Below are 22,505 nucleotides of genomic sequence, written 5' to 3' on the forward strand. Positions count from 1 at the left end.
TCAGGCATGTGAGAGGTCTCCCTGATTTCAGTGGAACTGCTTATTTTTGCCACTCAATTTTCAATTCTTTCTTTGTTGGAAACAAAAGTATCTTAATATACATAAAAAGGTAAAAATTCTAATGGGAAAATATGCACATGAATTGGATGTCTCCTCTTGAGGATGGAACAGTTCTAAATGCATCTCTGAAAAACCCTTTTCCTATTTCTGTGCTGTAGGTAAGGAGATGCAACAGTAACAAAACATATATTTTTACAGAGACATTCTGAAAACATTAAGAGCTGTGGAAAGGAATAGCAGACTGCTTAGTCTAGTCTTCTAGTAAGATAGATTTTGTAACACTGATAGATCTGACCTGTATTCCTGTGTTAAGATGGAGAGATCAAGAATTTTGTAAAACTATGTTGGCCACTCCCATATGGTTTTGGTAAAAATGCTTGGGAGGAACCAGTTTAAGACTGAATACTGTTGCTGCAATGTCTGACCACATGTCCTTCCCTTGAAGAGTTGGGTTCATTAAGAAATTTTTGTAATAATAGAGTCAGCTACTTAGTCGTGGTTTTCTTGGACACTATTTCACCTAATGTACTGATGCCAAATAAAACAGAAAGCTGATGGATACTCTAAAGGCTTTAATCTTCAAACCTTACATGAATGAAAAGCCTTTTCACATCTGGAGAGGGGCCTTGAAGGGCCCTGTATTTTGGGGGTGGAGAAAATATGCCAAGATGATAGTCCCCTCCATAATTGAGGAGAAGAAATTAATTATAATTGTTGTCTCCAATAATAATTGGGAATTAGGGAGTTGGGGGGAGCATTCCAGATCTTAGAAGAGATTTCTCTCATACTCATCTCAATTTTCCAGTTGCCTTCTGTGTACCACCAGCTTGTATATATGTAGCACTAATGAAAAGCACATGGGAAGTGAGTAGATCCTACTTCTGTCCTGAGTCACCATTATGTGGTCTTCTTTACTTCCTATGATTATCTCTTAATCTTAAAGGAAAACCCATAAAATGCTGGGAGAGAATGGTTCCTTCTATGGAAAGGCCCATTCTCATGAATGAATAGATGGTCTCAGATAAATGCATGCTAGAGAGCTTGAAAAGATAGAAATGTGACAGAAGCCGGACCAGAATCCTCAGCTTATGCACTAGGACAGGCGTTCTTTGGAAATATGGTATCTGACCTGCTAAGTGAGCTGAAGAGGCAAACTTAGCTCTGGCATTACATTATTTCTGAGTGAGTGCTTTGTAATAATAATAATATTCTTTTAATGTTATATTTGGTGTATAATTTCCTTGTACTTGGTTTGGTTTCTCTCTCTTAAAGTGAATTGAGGACATTCCACAAGTGGCACCTGGAGAACAGTGCTCTAGTGTGGGCACAGGCTCTATTTCCCCTAAGCTGAACCCATTCCCATCTGTTCCAGCTGTCATCATCCTTTCTCTTTCCCATCCCAAGCTCCTTGACCTAGTCACATTATTTTGACCTACCCAGTCCCAGCCCTTGCTCTTCAGACTTGTCGCTTGTAATTCCAGTCTCCTTGTCCAATTGGTGCCAAATAGTTTTTCCTCCTAATTCTCATCCAGTCTGTCTTTCCCTGCTCTCTACCAGTTCATCATCCCATTATCCCTCTCTGGGCTCTTCCAGTATCAGTCTTTTTCTGGTATCTCCTCCTGCAATTCATTGTCCCAATCTTCTTCTTATATCCCAGCTCCTTTCTCCTTTCTCTTTCCTATTCACCCAGATTACTCCTCAACCGTGTCTTTCCCTCATCTCCCAATTCCTCATTCAATCTCATTACCTTTCCTTACAGGCAGGGAGTTGGCTCCTAATCCCATCCCTATTTGCTCCACAAGCTCTCGGTGCAGATTTCTTGCCCAATATGCCACAGTCATTGTCACAATACTCGCATATAATTTTCTTTCCCCCCTTGCTACAGTCCCTTTAGATTCCTTGCCCTGTGTTGTCTGATTTTTTTTTTTTTTTCCCTGTGTCAGATGTTATGGTTTTATCCTCTCTCCTATCTGGCACTAGCACAGGAGATACTGAAAGTGAAGGACAGATATGGGTGCCTAGTTCCATAACAAGGGCATGAACTGCAGCAGCAGTGGATGGAAAGTCTGGTTTGTTGCCTGTAACCTTGAGTTGGGGAATACCATATTGTCTTGCATATAATACACACCTGAATAATATGCACCTTGTTTTTGAAAAGGAGCATGAAAGAAAAAATGTCTTAGGTAAGTAACTGAGTAGCAGTAGCTTAAAGGAAAGGGGGAGGGGAACCTCCTCTGAAACTTTCCTGACAGCATCTGGCTTTCCACAGGAGCACAACTGGAAGGGGAAACCATTCCTGAAGCCAGCTTGCCTGTCTCCCCAGCCACGGGATGACCAGCAACAGATGTACACACCTGCAGTCTGGGGCAGCAAGCTACTCTGTCTGTCGCTTTCTCTGACTGGTGGGGGTACAGGACAGGGGGAGGGAAGCAGCAGTGGCCACATCTCAGCTCCTGGCTTCATCCCTGAGAACCTCTTCTGCCAGTGCAGGGATAGACCAGGTCTGGCAGTGGACTGAACCCACATGCCAGCCCACTGTGGTTACACCAGGTCGCAGGCCATGCTTCTCATCCAGCACATAGACTCTAGCTGACCCAGCATGCTGGATCAGACAGGCGCATGGGGTTGGTCTGTTGCCAGGCCTGGCCCATCTTTGTGCCAGCAGAAAGGGATGGTTGACAGGGCTGGTGCCTGGAGTTGAACTGTGGCCACCACTGCCTGTCTTCCCCCACAGCTGGAGAGAAAGCAGCAGACAAACCAGCCTACAAACCAGCCCTGACTTCTGATGGATCAAGCACTTTTTCTCAGCGTGGTATGTGGCCCCAAGTCTAACACATGTGCCAGCTCTATCTGGTGCACAGGGTTGGGTCGTTCAGCTGATAGAGTTTCCCATGGGTCCAGATATTTGGGAGCAGGGGAGCAGTGGCAGCACTTTCATGGATCCTAGAGCAGTGGTGATTAGCACTGCCACTGCTCCCCTCCCTCCACATTTCCAGACCCCTGGGGAGCTGCATTTCTCACATACAGTATGCACCTCCATATTTCACCAGCTGGTTTGGGGGGAAAAGCAGCGGTTTCTATGTGAGGCAAATACGGTACTCCTTTGCTTTGTAAGTGTGGCAGGTGCAGTCGCATGACTTGTGGGAATGTCGAGCATGCTAGTGAAGAAATGTCAGTATCTAAAATCTAGTAAGTTTCAACCAGGCATGTGCAAACTATATGCTTCTTCAAAAGCTTTTAAGTTGAATAGATCTGGCTAGATTTTTGTGGAAAACACAAAAGATGCCTCCCTCCCCCCAGAAAGGTCCCTCTTGCAAATTTCAAGTCATTTCCTGACACCCCCCACCCTCCCCCACCCCCCCAAAAAAAAAAAAAAATCAGTTATGAGGCAGGTGTTCAGCTGAGATACCTAGTTTGGAGGACAGAAAATTAAAAAATTAAAAACAAAGTTTTATAATTTGAAGTTTGGGGCAACCTTAACTTTCAGGCTGCCTATAATATATTATAAAAAATCCCTGGCAGCATCTGGTATAAAGGTTGCCATTCCATGGTTTTAGGATGATTGATTGTGGTAAAATCACAAGGCATCAAAACATGTTTGGTTAAAAGAAAGTTGTTCCAGCTACTGTGGTATAGTATGCATATGTCATATAGACAAAGAATACAAAGAATAGACAAAGAAACGAGGAGTGTTTAGACCAAAGGACATGTATAATTTAGACCCATCATCCTAGTTCATGGTCAGAGGCAGAAAGAAGGAATCCCATTTGTGGATTTATTTGCTTTGTTTTACAAAGTTTAGAAGTCACCTAGAATTTAAGATGTTACAAGCCCCATAGTGGATGGATTCATAGTTGGCAAATACCTAGTTGGTCTAATAAAAAATATCACCTCTTCAACGAGCTTTGATTCCTTAGGCCAAGATGGGATACTTTAGAGTTACAAAATGTATTTATTTCTTCAAATGACTCTGCAACTTACCACATGACTTGCATTTCCACATCATGCATTTGTTCATCTTTGTAGGGTCTGTGCAAGAAAATATAAATGTGAATGAAATGTCACATGAAGGATAGGTAGTTTATTAGGTTGTATGTTTTATTTTCTAAGGAAACTCCATTATAACAATATTGCCACTGGTACTTCTTTATTACCTCTTCGGTTTTGTAGGAATCTTTAATGCTAAAACAGACTGGAGACATCCCTCATGACACCCTATTCTTTTACATGTGGAAGGAGTAAGTTAGAAGATATTGGTAGCGGCCAGTCTTATGACTAAAATCATGTTTCTTTAAGGCCTGATTTGGGAAAGCGTTGAAATACGGTGGATGAATTGGGAAGTTCAGAAAACTGTTCTTTGGTTAAAGTTTAATAAAACAAGTTGAACAAAAATCGCATCCATTTTCTTAAACCACAGTCAGTTGTGTGGAGCCTTTTTTTTGGCTGATCTCACAAGGGTTGTGCCAATATTTTGTATGTTCTTGCCACATGCTAGAGTGAGTATTTACTTGAGAAACCAGACAATCTGTGGGAGGAGTGTCTGCCTTAGCTGAGAACTTTCTTGGTTGGGCTAACTAAAATCAACATTAAATGTGATTTAAATGTGTATTTTATTGACTCCGGTGCAGATCCTCAGGTGGTGTAACTCAGCACAGCTCCACACACCAGCAATAGAGCTGACCTGATTTATTTAAAACAGTAGGAAAAGTCCAACTCTCTTGTTACTGCAAATTCGTTTTTTCTTTTACCTATCTTACATAATAGTTAATGCTTTGAGAGTGGCTCAGAGTGTATTTAGGCCCTGCGTGCTTTTCTTGATGTGTTACTGAGGTACCGCTGCATGGACTATAATAAAAGTATGACAGCTACAATTCATTGACACCAAGCATCCTAATGGTTCCACGTGTCAGTGCACAGTACTGTGGAACTGTTAATATGCGCATATTAAGCACAATATCTCATAAATAATCTTTTGATGTTACTACACATAGGAAAGAAATCACTGTATATGTGCAGTAGCTGATTTTCTAATGTAAACAGGACTTTTTAAAGCAGAAATGAAAACTCAGGATCCAAAGTTACAGATCCCTGCAGAATTTCAGCTATCCAATCCAGTATGTATCTGTTGATAGGTACTTCCCAAATTCTTCAAGTGTTCCTCCTCTATTCACCATTGTGCATTTCATACCTCTCTTTGCATGTTTATATATTATATATACATAAGAATGCTTTGTTCTCCTTTTAAAAGCTTTTATTAGGTTCCATTATCCTGATACAGTGTTTATATCCCTATTATGTATGGCTGTACGTGGGAATTCTTTTATCTATGTGCATGTGTGTAAAACAGAATTGTGTATACATTTAATATATACAAATTATTATAATAAATATATATACTCACAAATGTGTACATATTCTATAAAGGTTATTGGGGATATAGAGATATATAAAAGATAGAAGAACCCAGTAATTGCCTTTAAGATCAGAGCACAAAGCATTACCTTGGATTTTACAAGGCCAACCAGCAACAAAAGAGCAGTAATTTATGAGCTCAGCGTAAAAGAATAGCATAATTGCATTAAAAATTAATGCTAATGAACACTAAAATGGGGAAGGTGGTTATGATGAAAGTTTGTATTCATCTTCCCTGGTTTGAATGATGGCTAGTGGCTTGATTAATGGCTTAATTTCTATCAATTAGCGGGGAAAAATCTCCTACGAGACAAGGGTAAATTGAGCATTGAATTACATATCTTGCTTTTGTGTGCTGAGAAAAAAGAGCTGCGTATCTCTGATATTAGCCACAGTGACAAATGTGGTGTGCCCTGCAATGTCTGCATTAGCTCTCCTGACAGGCTGGTTGTGTGTGGTTATGGGGTGTTTGGAGATGGCTGGCAGACAGCATTCACTGGCTAGTTCCTTAGAAACATACAGCTCTTCCATCTATAGAATTTTAATTAGAGTCAATAAGAATTCCAAAATTAAAATAGACAGCCAACAGCAGTAGTGGAGTCTGTATTCTGTCTTTTTAATCTGGAGCAACTAAAACTGGTTTCTTTTACTCTGTCTATTAAACAAGGCAAACATCCAGCAGCTTTAAACATATTAGTGTTGTTTCCTAACACTTTATTAGCTGATAGTGACTTTTTCTTTGTTTATTAAAAATATATATGTTTTTAAAAATACACAGAAAACTGGGTGGATTTAAAAATAACAATTCAATGCCAATATAAACATTTAGCTGCAAGAGAAACTCAAAGGTTCTTGATTTATATAGCAGTTGATTTCAAAACTTAGATCCTTTGAGATTCCTATGATGTTGTTTCTTTATGAATTGCTTTCTTTTTTTCTCCTTGATGCATTGATGCTTCCTTGGGGGAGAAAATAAGTATCCAGATTTGCTTAAAAACAAAATGAAAATTAAATTATAGTGATGTTGTTTGAATCAGTGTAGTTAAAGTTGAAAAATACAAGTTGGCAGTAAAATGCTGCTTTGGTTTAAAAATGAAATATATAGCCTCAAGCCATGGTTGCTCATTTTGGAGTGGGCTTTTGTTTGTTTCTGTCAATTTAGAAAATTAACTACTTTTTAGACCTGCAAAATCACAAAAAGAAAATAACATGAGAGTATTTTTGTAGTAATGGCAACATAAGTGGGCCAAGAGCTTCAGGAAATTTTATAAACATCTAACAGCTTTTTCCATGATTTTCAGCATATTAAATGTATCCCTTCTTGTACTGTAGCCATCAAAATGGCATAATAAAGAAAATCGGCGTTTAAAATCTTGGTTCCAGATTCTGCCTTTACTGAAGCTAACATATTATTCGATAAATGTTGGTGGAGATATTTCGGATGTAATTTAGCACAGAATGTTACCCTGAGAAAGCCCAGAAATATACCCAAACAGACCACAGCAACTCAGAGTTTATAACATACAAACTTTGCACCAGAATAAACACACCTGTACAATCAAGACAGCTGTTCTGAACTTCTGTAGAAAGTCATTATTTCTTAATATTACGGACACTTTAACATTTAGCTAAACAGTTTAAAAAAAAATCTTGGCTTAGACTGAGCCAGTTTCTTTTCATTGAATTAGTTGGACTCATTCCCGTGACAAGAGCCCATTCTACAGATTACACCACTGTTACCTCCCTAGCTGAAGTGTTAGAGAAGAGATGCAGAACTGAACTACAATAAAATTTGTACATAATCATCTGGCTTTTATGTGAATCATGGCTGGCATTGGCAAAGATGGATTTAAAACTTTATTAAGAAAATGTTAAAATTGTAGTTATTACGTGGCTTGGTGGATTACTCTTCACTGGCAATCAGTGGGAACAGACCTTTAGCACAGGACAGCCGTTTGCTTTTGAGGTACATTTCACCCGTAGTGTGGAGGCCTTTGCAGAAGTTCTCCTTCACAGGAAATGTGTGGTGAGCCTCTGGCTGGTGTTATTGTCATGGGGGAAGCATGTGCTTCCTCAGTGTGCCACCTAAGAATGTGGAAGGTGATATGCATAACATTTAGGACAGGTACAGACATTATACTTTTACTGGTATAAGTGATTGGAAACCAGTCTATACCCATAACAGAACAGAAGTTTGGCGCATAAAACCAGTGACAGAACAAAAATTTGTCTCTCAGACTGGTTTTAAAATGGCAGAACCAGTCTAAAATTTGCACACATACTTCCCCCCCCCCCCAAGAACGAATGTGTGTTGTGATCAGAACTATACCACTTCCACAAAACCAGGTAATTCAGACTGATTCTGCCTTGGGCTTTTTGAACCTCGCCTTAGAGATGGTAAAGATAGGCTATTCTCCACAATCCTATTGCCAGTGCAGAAATTTTCCTTACACTACTACCTTTTTGTCTAATTTAGTTTACAGTATTTTAATTTGTTAATGTCTGTTAATAACTGTTAATGTCACAAATGTCTAAGTCATGCAGCTTTGCCTTTCCTCTCTAATTTAGACAAAAGTTCACATTACTTGGCATATATTGGTTTGTTCCAGAAGCCTGTTGTTGTCTTTTTTTCATACAATTCTTGTTTTGTCCTTTGAGGAACCTTTGCATTGATTTACTAAAGATGTGTGGTATTTAAAAGACACTGTAAATGTGAATATCATGTTTCTCTCTGAAAATTCTGCAGTGTTACAAGTAAACCTTAAGCTTACTGTAACTAAAAGCAAGGGGTATTTTTCTCTGTTTTCACTTGGTTCATTTAATCTATTTGACAGAAGTTTGGATTTGAGCTGTTTCATTGTATAATCATTTAGTTCTTTTTAGCTGAAAATAACTTATAAACAAAGGATCAGAAAAGTGTTTTTCTATAAAACTTTTATAGAATGGATTTTTAATAAGTTAATTAAAAACATGTGACAGTAGGCCCTACCATAGTATCCAGGCAGTTAAACATGAAACACTGTCTAGGAATATACTTACATTGTATTATTCTTTCATCAGAAACCCTTTAAGAATAGCCACTTACATTTGGTTAGCACCACATAAAGATCAGTTTATTTTTATAGTTTATTTTAGTGAAGGGTGCAGCAGTATTACTGTTACCCAAGGAAAACTATTTGCAATAAAATGAGGTGCTTAAGGCAGATTTGTGGATGGTTTACAAAATGTTAATAATTTTGAAGAATTGGGTTTTACGGCTTTTAAAATTCCAGGTGGAATTCAGGAGGAGGAAAATGTGAAACAAAGAGGGATAATCAGGTGCTGGAATTGTTGGGATTTCAGGGGGTGGGGGACAGACCAGGATAATTGTTTCTTCTGTTGTCTTGCTTTTAGGTGGTGTGAGGGCTTGGGGCTTGAATACCCTTAACTTGTAGGATAATGCCACCTGCTGTTTTTAGTGCAGCATTGCTACAATAATTGTGTTGATACTCTGATGATTTGAGCAGATGGACTAAAACAAGATCATCACATGAAAGACTTCCCAATTGTATCGTACAGTTTTATTAAGTATTATTCTGTGTATTTGTCTTTTTCTCTCCTTTGATAATAAACTAAAAGGATAATTGTTTGTAAAATGAGTTTAATTGCAATTCTTATCATAGAAATAAGAGCTAGCCTATTTATAAAAAATGCCATCAACAATCACCAATACAATATTTAGTTTTGTATTTTTCAGTAGGTCCACAGTAAAAGGACTTGCTGTGCAATGAGTTAGTATTGATTTTTTTTTGTCTGTAGCCTCTTAGCTTTCTGACTCCATTATTTTTGATTTTACTATGAAATGCATATCCTTTCTACTGACATCTGACAAGTAACATATGGAAGTCATTTTATCTACCAATAATGTGTTTGTCAAAAATATCATACAGTAATGGATTATGCTTCCTTCCCGTCCATTTTCACCAAGTTAATATCACTAATGTAATTCTAAAAACATTCAGTGCTTTTGTTTCTCTTAGTAACTTGTCATTACTATGGGTTTGTATCTAATTCATGTAATATACCATAAAAGGCTAAATACTGTGGTAGATGCATCATACAGGAATTGAGCAACTGAACTTTTAAATCTGCATTCATCTCCATTCTCTCTGAAATCTGTTGAATCATCTATTTTTCTTGATTTTCTACTGCACTGTCACAGTGGTACCAGAGTGTATTCTGCCTTCCTTCTGTGCAAGCGCATCTTTGTTCAGGCCCCTTCCCAACTGTCAGTATCCACTTTTGGACTACTGCTGAAGAACTCAAAGCTCCTGTAAAAAGATAGGAGTTATAGGCACTGTGCGCCTCTGCACTCTACTTTGATCAGATTAGCATCTTTTAAAAACTTTAATCCCTGTTCTTACAGTAGTAAAATAAGCCCTATAGACTTTCTGGGACATGAGTGTTTTATGGGTTTATATAGTGTTTGTTTAGCAAGGCAAATGTTTATTTCATTTGGTTTCCAATCATCATATTTATTAAAATTATGAACTAAGAGAATTAGCGTAGTTTAGCTTTTCTAAGATGTTAGTGCCTATACAATATTTTTCAGTTATTAAAAGAAACAGTGAAAATCTCATTCTCAACTTGAATTAGATTTAGATTATTAGGACAACAGATATGAGTACATTACTTGAGGCTGTTACAGAATTGCTTTTCAGATGCATTGTTTTCTGCACTTATCTGAGTAAAATGATCAATATATAGCTTTTATGCATATTTGGCATGTCCAGGTATATTGGCCTCTCTTCCTTCCCTTCTCTTGCCATTTACCTTATCTGTTCGGATGGAACTGTGAGCACAAATAATTTCATAACAAAAAAATTGTGGAACCAGTATGACACTTGCCAGACACTCATGATCCATCTTTCCCTACCTTCTGTCTGTCTTGTCTATTACAGAAAGGTCTTCACTGCAAGGGCTGTCGACTTCTTCTCTGTGTATGTACAGTGCCTAGCAAACTGGAGTCCCCTTCTTGACTGGTCACAGGATATTACCATAATAAACATAATAGATAATATTCAAAAGCAAATTTGATGGAGAGAAAAAGTCAGTTAACATATAAATAGTATATAACCTTAGCCACATGGGTAGAGCCCAGATTTTACTGCCACTGCAGCTGTACCTGGGACCAGCTAGGAAAGATCAGGAGCGCTGTAAACTGAGTGTGAGGCAGAACCAGAAATGAGAGAGGCACCTGCACAAACACTTCTTTTAAATGTTAATGTGAGGAAAGAAACAAAGTAGTCATTATTTAGAAAAATGTTTTTGTAATACTTGGCTGATGAAAATGAAGTTATGAAATTTGTACTTCTTGTACCTGGGTATTGGACAGCTACTCTATGTTTTTTGTTCATCTTAACTTTCATTCAGTCATCATTTAAATATTGTCTGAGGCTAGTTTCCATTGAATTGCCTAAGAGAATGGAGTGGTTTTATTTTTTCCAGGAAATTAAAAAGCAATGATACGTTTGCTGTATATATCTGGATTTAGCAGTTTGTGTGTAGAGCAGGATGTATATCTTCACTGGCCATGAAAAGGATCAAAGGGAATTTGTAGTGTGTACCTCACCTCAGGAATATTATTTGGAGGAGTTCATTGAATACAAAACTTTATCTATATCAGAGTCAACGATCATAATCAAAACATTTCAATTCACATGCAGGCTGTTGGAAGGACTAGCACAGAAGCAGGACCTTTTATGAAAAAACCTTCTTCCAAGCACCAAAAAGCATCCTTTCTGTCTCAGGGTCACTGTTTCTCAAGCATATACCTGGTCTTTATTATCACTGCATCAAGCAGAGCCACCTTGGTTATCTCTTGTCCTGCAAACTATACCTGGCCATCTCTGTCCATGACTTGGCAGATCACTACGTTCTGAACTAGTGGTGAAGAGCATCAAACCTCTCATTCCACTTTTGCATTTTCCTTGTAATAAAGGAATTTCATCATAATCCTGCTTTTAAGGCACACCCAGATCACTGCAGATTCTTCTGGAGTAAGTGAAGACTCTGTTCTAGGACCTGACTACTACTCTATTTTGAGGTGACATAACTTGTCCTAAACTGCCCCCAGTCACCAAAGCAGTTTTCCCTGTCTGTATTACTTTGCAGTGGCAGCATGTAAGAAGCACAGGACAGACAAGTATTCAACAAATGGATTCCCAAAAGAATAGGAATAGGAAACTCAAATGGACCTTTCTAGGAATCAGCCCCATTAATTGTCTTTTCTACTGTGCCTGGTTGTCATTACAGGCAGTAGAGACAAGAACGGGATACAAAAGGACTGGTGGCAGATTTGTTATATCTGTGGAAGAGTACAGGAAATGCTTGCTATTCGCAGGTTCGGCATTTGTGGGTTCAAATATTGTGAATGCCGAACCCACACTTTAAATGCACTTTATGCACTTACAGGAGCTCCTCGGGAGTTCTGCACTTCCTGCCACTGGGCTCCCGCCACCGCCACCACCACTGCCACGCTCCGGCCGTGACCGCCAGAGCCCTGTCCCATCCCCTCTAGCTGCCGGGTCATTGTGTTCATGAGCACAGTGCCTTATTCATGGATTTTGCCATTTGCAGGGGATACGAGAACATGTCCCCCACAAATGGCAAGGGTCGCCCGTACTGTGCAGGAAGGCTGGGTTATATTGAAGCTGGAGCTCTGGCCCTGAAACTGGTGGGGATGGGCTGGACTGCTGTGTGGGGGTGAGCTGAGGGGTTTTCACTGTAAACAGTGAGTAGGTTTGGGCTAAAGAATGGACCTAGGTGCAGGTAGCAACATAGACCTATCCTTACAGCTAATGGCATTTTGGTTATGGGCTGTGAAAGACTGGTGGATGGTGTTGCATCTCTATCATGAAGTGAATTGAATGTATGAATGAAATGCTGCATGCATTTTGAGAAACTTTCAGCAAATATCTAAACAGTACAGGAATCTCAGAACATTTAATAAAGCAGTCTCTTCTTCACCGAAAGCAAAACTTTCCAAGTAGTATAAATGTTTTTCAGTGTGTATCGTGAGGAGGAAGGTTATATTCTTATCTATTTTTAATAGCTGGTATCCACTCAAGCATATCTCACTTGGGTCATGGCTTGTATTAGACTTTTTCTGGTACGTCCATATATGTAAATTTACTTTTTTTTTTTACTTTGTTCAAACAAAGTATTAAAAGTCTTAAATATAACATAAAGAAGATGATATTGGAGGGTTGCTCAGCTTTAATTTCCAATCCCCTTTTTAATGAGAAGTTTTAAGACATCTCTGTTTTGGTAAAGTAGAGCATGGATTTGACCTCGAATATGTAAAACCCTGCTTTAGTATTTCCTTTCTGATTCTTACCAGTTACAGCTTAATGGCATTGTGTCTAAAGGTCAATAGAAAAAATATTTGCCTGATGATAGCTGAGCATATAGGTTTTGTGTATTTCTTGTTATAGGGCTCCAGTAGTACGCGATGCATCACAATAAGGTGTAGTCTCTTCAAAATAAAATTTGAAGCTGTGCTTTTTGCAGGTACCTAACAGAAGATACGATTTTGTAACATTTTTTTGTACAAAATGCAATCATTTGAGAGCCTCACAATGAATTGAAGTCTTCCAATATTGCAGGGAAAATTTACTCTCACAATTAAACAAGCAAGCTGAAATTATTTGTCAACACAGCCACATGATGTAAACAACTGATTATCAAAACAGCATACAGAACATTTGAGAATTTTATGTAGAGGGGAATTATATAACTAATTTGCTTTCAGTATTTTGGCTATATCAATCAAAGACATTAATGTTGGTGATACATGACTTTAAATAATTCCACAGGAGGAGGAGGAGAAGGTTGACAGGCAGAAGACTGTACTAACATCAAAGTCAAATTCAAGCTAGAATTAATAGTAGTATTTTAACACTTCAGAGGTATACACCCTGAGCATTCAAGATCCCTTGTTTTTTTTCCAGTAAATCTACATGCTGCAGATCTGCAGTTATCCTGTATGGGCTTCTATAAGAAAATTTTATGGCGACATCATGAATGACATCACACATTAAGCAATAATAGCCTAATTACTCCTGTTGTTCTTAATAAAGTATGGATGTTTCTATATAACAGAATATTTCAGCATGCATTAGAAGGCTTTTCTGGTATATATTTCATAAGTAGTAAAATATATTCAGTGAGTATTGCTTGGGCACAGCATTGATCATAAGCTTACACTAACGTATGCTGACATTATACCCTCTTTTGTAGACCAAGCCACCCTAGTAGAACAAGTAAAACGAGTAAAAGAAATTGAAGCTATTGAAAGCGACTCCTTTGTTCCACAGACATTTAGATCAAGTAAAGAAGTCAAAAAGGTAAGTTCGCAATATCCCATCATTGTGTATAACCCCATGGGTGCCTAATAGAAGCTGCTGCATTAACAGCTTCGATTCACACTTCACATTAGCAATCTTAACTCCCACAATTGGGGTTGAGACAAAAATGTACCTACCTGGTTGATGCAATGTCAAAATCAACGTCAGGAGTTGTGACTGTTTGGAGTTGGGTAGAATATATTGTCAAAAAGACAGGAAAGTCAAAACCAGGTTTTGTAATTGGGTTTTTTAGAACCTTTTTTTAAGTCATTATTTCAAAACCCAGAGATTTAAAAGTCAAAGTAGAAGCATGGGTCAGAGGAATCTTCAGGCAAAGGTAGCGAGTTCTTCAAGCACCAATAACGTTAAACTTGAGTGACAGCAACTAAATATTAGAACCATATCTATTCACTGAAATAAGTGTCCTGATGTCAGAAGGCTCTGCATGCCTGGGAGCCAGGGCCTGAAAGTGACTTTAGGAGCTTAACTAAATACATCCAGTTCTGAAAGTTGTGGCCTTACTCCTTGCCATTGAGTCTTTCTTCAGAAGCCGGACTCTTTTGCCTTTGTCAGCAAAGGTCATAAACAAATGATGGTTTGATTGCGACAATGAAATGTTTATAATCCTCACTTTTCCGCAATTATTTTATTATTTCTTTACTTTAAAAGATTGCACAGCTTTTGAACAAATGTGATCTAATACAAAACTGCAGCTTTACTCTTTCACCTGCATATTTGGGAGTATCTTCTTTCCTGTTTCATATTACTTGCCCAGGCAATTCCCATTAACTGTTCTCAAAAATATATAGGTAATAACCAGGGATCCTGGTTTTCTTTTTCCCACGGAAAACAGAAAACCACGGATTTCCCAATTTTATGAGAGAAAACATGGATTTTTCCTTTTAGAAGAGTAACCCATGGATTTCCCCCTTTTGCAAAGAGCTCTGCAGGCTGACAGAGTTCTAGCCTACAAGAGGTGTTTGCAAAAGGGGCAGGGAAACCCTCAACCCTGCCAGGAGGGGAAGGCAGGGCCCAACACACTCACTTACCAGAGGCTGCTTCAAGCTCACTCTTCTTGCTGGAGGTAAGCGGGCCTTGGGGGTTGCGGGGCAGGGCTGGGGGGGAAGCTGGCTAGGGCCTGGGGGAGCAGAGAGGTTTGCAGCCAGCCAGGCACTCTGGCTGGAAGTGGGTTTGCAGCCTCCCCACTTCTGGCTGGAGTGCTTGGCTGGCTGGAAACCCGTGCCACTCCTGGCTGGCTGCAAACCTCCCCGCTCCCTCAGCCCCCAGCTAGCTTGGGCACTCCCGGGCCGGGCATTCTGGCCAGGAGGAGGGGTTTGCAGCTGGTCAGGAGCGACGGGGATTTGCAGGTGGCCGAGCACTGTGGTGAAGAGCAGACAAGCTGCAAACCCTGGGTCGCAAACACTGCTCCCCGCCCTACTGCCCTCTCCCCGCTCTCCAGAGTGCAGCGTGTGTGATTGGTGCAACAGGGCACAGCAGGGCCATGCACGAAAGCTGCCTGCCACTGCAAGCTCCATGCTGCCCTGGCCAGACTTCCTCTGCATGCATGAGAGCAGTGCACATCCACCCTGCCTCCACCCCCACACAGATCGGGGGGGGCACAAGTCCCCCCTGATCCCCAAGAGTGCATGCTGCCATTGGGAGCTGCCCCTGCCCAAGCCTGCAGCAGGCAGCAGCAGGGGGGAGCCAGCTTGTGCTCCTGCTGTAGCAGCTGCTGCCTTCCACTGGGGGCAGGGGACTGCAGACCTGGGTCCCTGACCCCATAGTCCTGGCAGCTGGGGGCCCCCTCCAGCACGGCTGGGGGGGATAGAGGCTGTAGCTGGGGGGCTGTGGGGGTGGGGAGTGAGGGACACCAGCGTGGCTGTGGGAGGCATTTAATTTTAACCTGGATTTTGAAATTTTTTTATCAGAGAATTTGTGATTTTTTTTTTATAATGGCAAACCAGGTTCCTTGGTAATGACCGTGATTGTTGTGTGAATCAGTTACTAAATGGATATATTTTGAACAAGTGAAGAGAACTAAGTGCTAAGTTATGATATTGTAATTCTGCAAAGTGTTCTAAAAGACTGATTTTTTTTTTCTAAAAGACTGGTGATTTTTTTTTCTTTTAGTCAACAGAACCTGTTGAATTAAAATACGAACCTGCAACTTTAGGAATGGGAACTGCTGATGCATCTAATACTGAAAAAGAAATAGCAACTACCAGCATTCCTACTGCCATCAAGTACCAAGATGACAACTCTTTAGCACATCCAAATGTAAGAAAGTTGATATTTACTGCAGCCTTGGAATAACACTAACAGTTGATTGGGCAGAGGCAAGGTCACATGACCTGGAGTCCAAAGATCATTTACTAACAAGTTTGCCATTCCTGTGAAAAGGTTCATATAACCCATAAACTACAGAAGAAAAGTGCTAAGATATGGGCCCACTAGAATTCTGAAAAAAAGTGAAATTTCATAGTGAATGTGATGGTCATTTTGCATTTTTTTAAAGTTTTTCATTTAAAAAACCTTTTAGCCAAGATGTACAATATTGTTGCTGTTACTGGTGTTGGCTGAATTGAATGATACTGCACAGTAAAACAAAAATGCTTCAAAATTTGCTATGATTTCTGCCATTTTTAAAGAAAAAGAAACTTGGTGAGAAATTTAAAACTTGTATGGGAGCGTTAAGATTGGAGTGAGAACCATGGCCCAGTTAGTCGAGAAGTTTTCTCTGTTGTATGATATTTTCTTTGTCCTCATGATTTTTCCATTATTTGACCCCTTTTCTAAGGATAATAGGTTTCCCTTGTAGATCATATCTCCAGTTAATATATTAAAATATATAAACTTTTTTCAGTTCATCTAATGAAAGATTTAAATTGTCCCCAAATTCCTAAATGTTTAGAGTGGCATAGAATTAGCATAAAGAAACACCAAAGTAAGCTAAAACAGTGACACTAAAGTTCCTCTTTAAGCCTTCAGGGGAAATAACTGCAGGTTTGTGTGGTTTGACAGTAGACCAACTAGTCTAATCCAGAACACCTCACTTATCAAAGCCTAAAATTAGTCCTGTTCCACCCTGCTGAGGTCCCTGAAAAAATACGTACATTTTTGTGACATGTTTAAAGTAAGTTGAAACTTTTAAAGAGATGTACTTATATTGATTCAAATCTTTTGTGAATGCTTTTAAATTGAAGTAAAGGTGTTCACACACAGATTTGCACAAGATTATTGTGAATGTTTTTTTTATCCTGCGTTAGATAGTGGTGCAACTTGCCTACCTTGACCTCACCTCTGGGTCTGGGAATTCCATTTGAACTAATGCACATCCCATGTAAGCCTCATCCTGTATCAAAATGAAAGTTGACTAATGCATTTTAGGTGCTGTGGTCAAGTGGAATTCCTTGCTTGTGTGTTTTACATCTGCTAATGGGTCCTTCCAAGTTTTTGCCATTATTTCAATATGCAGCTGTGGTTTTCTAGTTGTATCCACAGCACAATGTAATTATATTTAATACAAAGAACTGTAATAGTGCAATATTGGTTTTGACTTTTTTGTCATGCAAAGGTAAAGAAATCCAAGTTAAAACTTTGACAGCAATGATTCAGATGGACACATTGCACACATCTAGTGTTTTGTTTGACTGTACTAAATACACCTACTATAGACATAGTGCCCATACGGCATGAGAGAGATGTGTTGCTGTGGAAACTTTAACTTTCAATTTCTTGATATTTTTTTTTTCATTGATTGCAATCTTAATCTTAACGCTATATTAATATAGATTTTTCATTTAATTTTCTTTTTTGGAAGTGGGCAGGATGTTTCTTTTGACATGAGTGAAATATGCAGTATCTGTATCAGTATACTGAGCAGTTTTAGCAAACCCAGATCAACAACAGAAGGTTAAAAGTAGCTGTGTCTTTCTCTCTCCCCCCTCCCCTCCCCTCTTACAGCTATTTATTGAGAAGGCAGAAGCAGAGGAAAAGTGGTTCCAGAGGTTGATTGCTCTTCGGCAAGAAAGGTTGATGGGCAGCCCAGTGGCTTGAACAACTTACAGTAAATGTTATACAGAATTCTCCATGAATGCTAATAAACTTCTACCATACACCTGTAGTTTTACTTTTTAAGAGATGTTAAATTCTGAATATGAGTTGTAAGAAGAAAAAAATGAAATGTTTCGTTTGAATTAGAAACAAATCAGTTACTCTCACATATTACCTTCTGTTTATTCATTGATGAGATACTTGCGTTCATTATTTAGAACAATTTATATATAGGTAACACTTTAAAGGTGAATGAAAAAGTGAGACTGTCAAAGACCAGACTTACTGTATTGGACCAGAGGAGAATAAATTATACCTCCCTAGGCCATTAAAGCTTCTTGTACCCCAAGAGGAATTCAGACCAAAATTGGAAAATGATGTTGCCACTCTTGCCTTGCCTCCTGCTTCTAAGTCTGGATCTCTACAAGTATCCTGCCAGCAGAGGCTGCTAAAGGGATGGGCTGAATTAGTGCATCCTACTGTCTGCATTTGCCTTATCCTGACTCCTTGTTAGTATATTCCACCTCTGCTGGAGTAGGAGTACAGGATGTGATTTTCGATGGAAAGAAATGTTGAATTTAGATCCTCTCCTGTATCTTATCAGGCTCCTCCAATCCAGTAAGTGTGTGAGATAAATAATGTAGCTAACTTTTTTTAAACCAAATTTGTACAGATTTAACAGCTTTGAAGAAATACATTTCCTAAAGAATTTTAAACAAACTCAAGAGATTAGCATTCTGAAGAGGTCAGCTTTGTCTTTGACCTATTAAGGGAAAGTGATTTATATATTGCTGTGTGCACTGCTACAGAAGTACATTGAACAAGACTAATGGCCTGCCCAGTTCTCAAACTTAGAGTGAGCGTTTTGGAATGAAGGTTTCCAGTTAGCTATGTGGGCCTCTAAAACAAAGAAGGGTTGTCACATCTGGGTAGCATTTGGCTCATGAACAAATGATAAAGTTATAGTTTTGATAGAGTGAGGGGAAGTAACTCAAAAGATTACTATTTTTTCTTGTTCCCTCTGGTGAACCCAATGAGTATATTTCAAAACCAAATCTAAAATTCCATTCATTCTTCAACAAACCACACGGACAGCTACAAAATGAAATGCAAAAAAAAGAGTTCTTTTAAGGTGCCTAGTATGTCTGTAGTAAATATATATTTGTTAAGAAAGATAACAATAAGCATTGTCTTGGGGACCTTGGAAATGACCTGTACTGAACTACATCTTTGCATGGACAAATACAGACACTTTTCTTCATTGCCTCTCTTTTTGGTATAGACCTGTGCAAAAGAGGTAATGAAAATTTTGGGTAGATTAATGGACACAGAGGAGGCCTTCTTTTAGGAGAGAAAAAGAAAATATGTTGGAAGGCAGTTCCTTTTTTAAAACAAAGTCTCACTAAGACATTTTAAAATTGCTTTTTACTTTTAACTATGCCAAATCCCCTACACCCAGAATAAAAAATTGACATGACTTTCAGAATCATAGCTGAAATGAATATTTTAAAAAATGATCTATTACTTGCGTTGTTTTATTTCTCATTTACTGTTATGTTTTAATTTATTTCTTCATCTCTTCTGTATAATATTCAACATCCATGCCACTTGCAAGCCATATATCTGCATTTCCAACATTTCACAGTCCTATAATTTGTAATGATTTTTATTTATGAGGAAGCTTTCATTTCACAATTGAATTTTACAATTTTACAAGGTATTTTAATTTTTTCAAAATGATTCATTGTTGAAAGAATATTATTCCTAGCGCTGTAGGCAAGGCCCATTGTTTGGTGTTCATCAATCAATAGCAGAAAATCACCAGAAAGCCCCTTGTGGGAGATAGCAATGAGCAGAGTATCACAATGAGACGGGAATGGCTTTCAGCTCACCTGCAAGAGAAGACAAGGCCCCAGAGCTCCGTACTGAGTTGTGGCGGAGGTCATTAGGAATACTGAGCACCGATATTCAAAACCTTGATTTTTATGGTGCCATTTGCAAATTTAATAAAATAACCAACAATTAACAGAAGAACTGTACAAAATTATTTATGTTAAGATATATATACCCTGCGGAACATAAAATAATGTAAATGGAATGTCACCTTCCATTGAGAATGATGCCCTCTTCCCTCTAAATTAAGCTAATTATGGTGCTTCAAGCACAGTTTGTCACCACCTGTAAGGGATCAGAGACAACTAAACTGTGGTGTGCACTGCCATTTAAAAAAAGTACCATCCTAGACAGAGTGATACACACCAGTGAATGCTGTTTTTTTACGGTACTTACATTAGTGGCACCGGCCAGATCCACATTGCATAAGTTTGATGTAACTTTGGAAACTTCCAGAATCTCACTTGACACAGGAGCCAGCAACCTCTCGGTTCTTGCAGGAAGGTGAGTTTTTATCGTGGGTGTCCAGTTGTACTTAGGAATCCAAATTGTGAGCATTTTAAAGCTAATGATTTTTTGTAAAGTTTCTTTGACAGTAACCTCCAATGCTGTCAGAGGCAAATCTAGTCTAAGGTTGTTTGATCAGCATTTAGGAATCTTTACCATTATGAGATTGTGTTGATGCTGGAGAACTTCATAGCCATAGTTCACTATTTGTGCAGCCCCACTTGTAGCAAAACTAGGACCTGTAGTGATGGCAGGACTCCGGCATTTTTAATACCTAGAATAAACACCCAAATCCTGTTTATTACCACTTGCATGACTGGCATCATCAGTAGAGAATTACAGAGTTGTTAGTGGTGAATCTGGGCAGTAGTAAATATCACTCTGTAGGCTGAATCTACTCATCCACAGACAAGCAAAGGTTGTGTCAGGCTAGAGCCAAGAGACGTTTGGGTGGTAATTGTTGAATTTTGTGGACATGACTTAACATTAGATCAACTCCAATTGAAGTTGTTCAGTTTCCTCATCACCTGTTAGTTTAGCTTTTACTGACGAGTATTCTGTGAATGATTAAATAAATTATTCAGTTTTCCTGTGAATGTAAGACAGACACTTCAGCCAACAGGAATAAAATATATGAGGGCAGACAATAATAGTAGAAAAAAATCGTGTCCCATTACTAGTCATGCAGGAATAAGGAGGATTTTGAAAATCTTACTGATTAAAGCCATTTCACAAGACTGGACCTAGTTTAAATACAAGGCATACCCAAAATAATAAGAATAAACAAAAGTGTCATTAATGAGCCATTTTTGATTGAGAGAGAAGGAATACATTCACAGATCAGAGCAGGACACAAGTCTGCACAATGCTTAATGGGTATAAAAATCATCAGTGAATATGAATTAAGGGCTGTGACTGGGACAAAAAGTAAGTTTTTGCTAACTGGCTCTCATTGCACATCGATTTATTTTTCTGATGCCACCCAGACACCAGGTCTTCACCTAAACCTGCTCCCAGAACATCACTTTCTTAGAAGCCTTGAAGGTGTCTTTCATCTTGATACTTGTGAATACCTCTCCAAAGCTTGTTTCCTTTTTGACGTGTTTTCCAATATTCTCTCAGTTCCATAATGCTTAAGGGGGAAAGAATTTACATTTGAGAGCGTGAGAATTGTGGTGTGCTGTACAGTAGGGCTGTGCGAAGCTTCAGTCCCCGATTCAATTCAGGGGAGATTTGGCCCAATTCAGTGGCTGAATTGCCGAATCTGAATTGAATCAGGAGACCCTTTAATCTCTCCAAACTGAATCGGAACCCTCCAAATCTATTCGGAGAGATTTGGACATAGACACAGCTTTAAATGTTTTTTCTACATGCCTCAAGGTGCCAGCCGGCTTGTGAATGCTGCAAGGGTGGGGCAGATGGAGCATCCCATGGGAGTGTAGGGGGCTCCCCAGTGTGCTCAGCCACAGACCTGGAAGTGGCGCACAAGCACTTCTGGTCCGCTTCCAGGTCTGCCAGGGAGTGTGCTAGGGAGCCCCCGTTCACCTCCCCCCCAGCTTTGCGACTGGTCCCTCCTGGGTCTGAGCGGGCACCCAGGATCCCCCCACAGCTGATTGCTGAGCCAGGGGGTGCAGGCTGCTCCTCCCCATGTGCTTGGCGGCAGACCCAGAAGCGGATCAGAAGTACCCCTATGGGATGCTCCATCTGCCCCAGCATCGCAGCATTCACAAGCTGCGCCTGGTACCTTGAGGCCTGTAGAAAAAACATTTAAAGCTGTGTCTATGGTTGAATTGCCGATTCTCTGAATCAGCATCGAATTTGCAGATTTGGATTCGGCCGAATCAGATCGGGGACAGTGGTCCAAATCAACTAATTGAATTACTGTCCCCGATTCAGCTGAATTCAATACGGCTAGTTTCACACAGCCATACTGTATAATATAAAGACTCTTATCTTACATCCAATTAGTGATATTATGTCACTCAGGATTTATGGCACTAGTCCATGGAGGCTGGTTCATACCCTCTCTCTTGTTTTTGCCTTTTGGATATAATAAAAATGTGATGTGAATTCCACACATGTAGTTTAATGTTCACTTGTGGTGGAGGGTACATTTGTCTTCAGTAAATGAACTGTGGGTTTCTCTCTCACCCTGGTGAGAGAAGTTTTCAATTTACTTATACTGGCCATGGC

At 39.3% G+C, this 22,505-nt stretch overlaps 1 protein-coding gene across 3 annotated transcripts in view; it reads left to right on the forward strand.

Annotated features, from left to right (window-relative positions):
- The window catches only part of RSRC1 (arginine and serine rich coiled-coil 1), a 305,589-nt gene extending 287,510 nt beyond the window's left edge, over positions 1-18,079 (forward strand). For all 3 annotated transcript variants that reach the window (XM_019532657.1, XM_019532655.1, XM_019532656.1), the window contains 3 exons: positions 13,753-13,859; positions 15,990-16,136; positions 17,823-18,079. In XM_019532657.1, the coding sequence (XP_019388202.1) occupies positions 13,753-13,859; positions 15,990-16,136; positions 17,823-17,915 (347 nt within the window). In that variant the 3' untranslated portion in view covers positions 17,916-18,079. The remainder of the gene's footprint in view (positions 1-13,752; positions 13,860-15,989; positions 16,137-17,822) is intronic.
- Positions 18,080-22,505: the final 4,426 nt, after the last annotated feature.

This window comes from Crocodylus porosus, unplaced genomic scaffold (genome assembly GCF_001723895.1).
Source record: "Crocodylus porosus isolate Cpor-Errol unplaced genomic scaffold, CroPor_comp1, whole genome shotgun sequence".
NCBI classification, from domain to species: Eukaryota; Metazoa; Chordata; order Crocodylia; family Crocodylidae; genus Crocodylus; species Crocodylus porosus.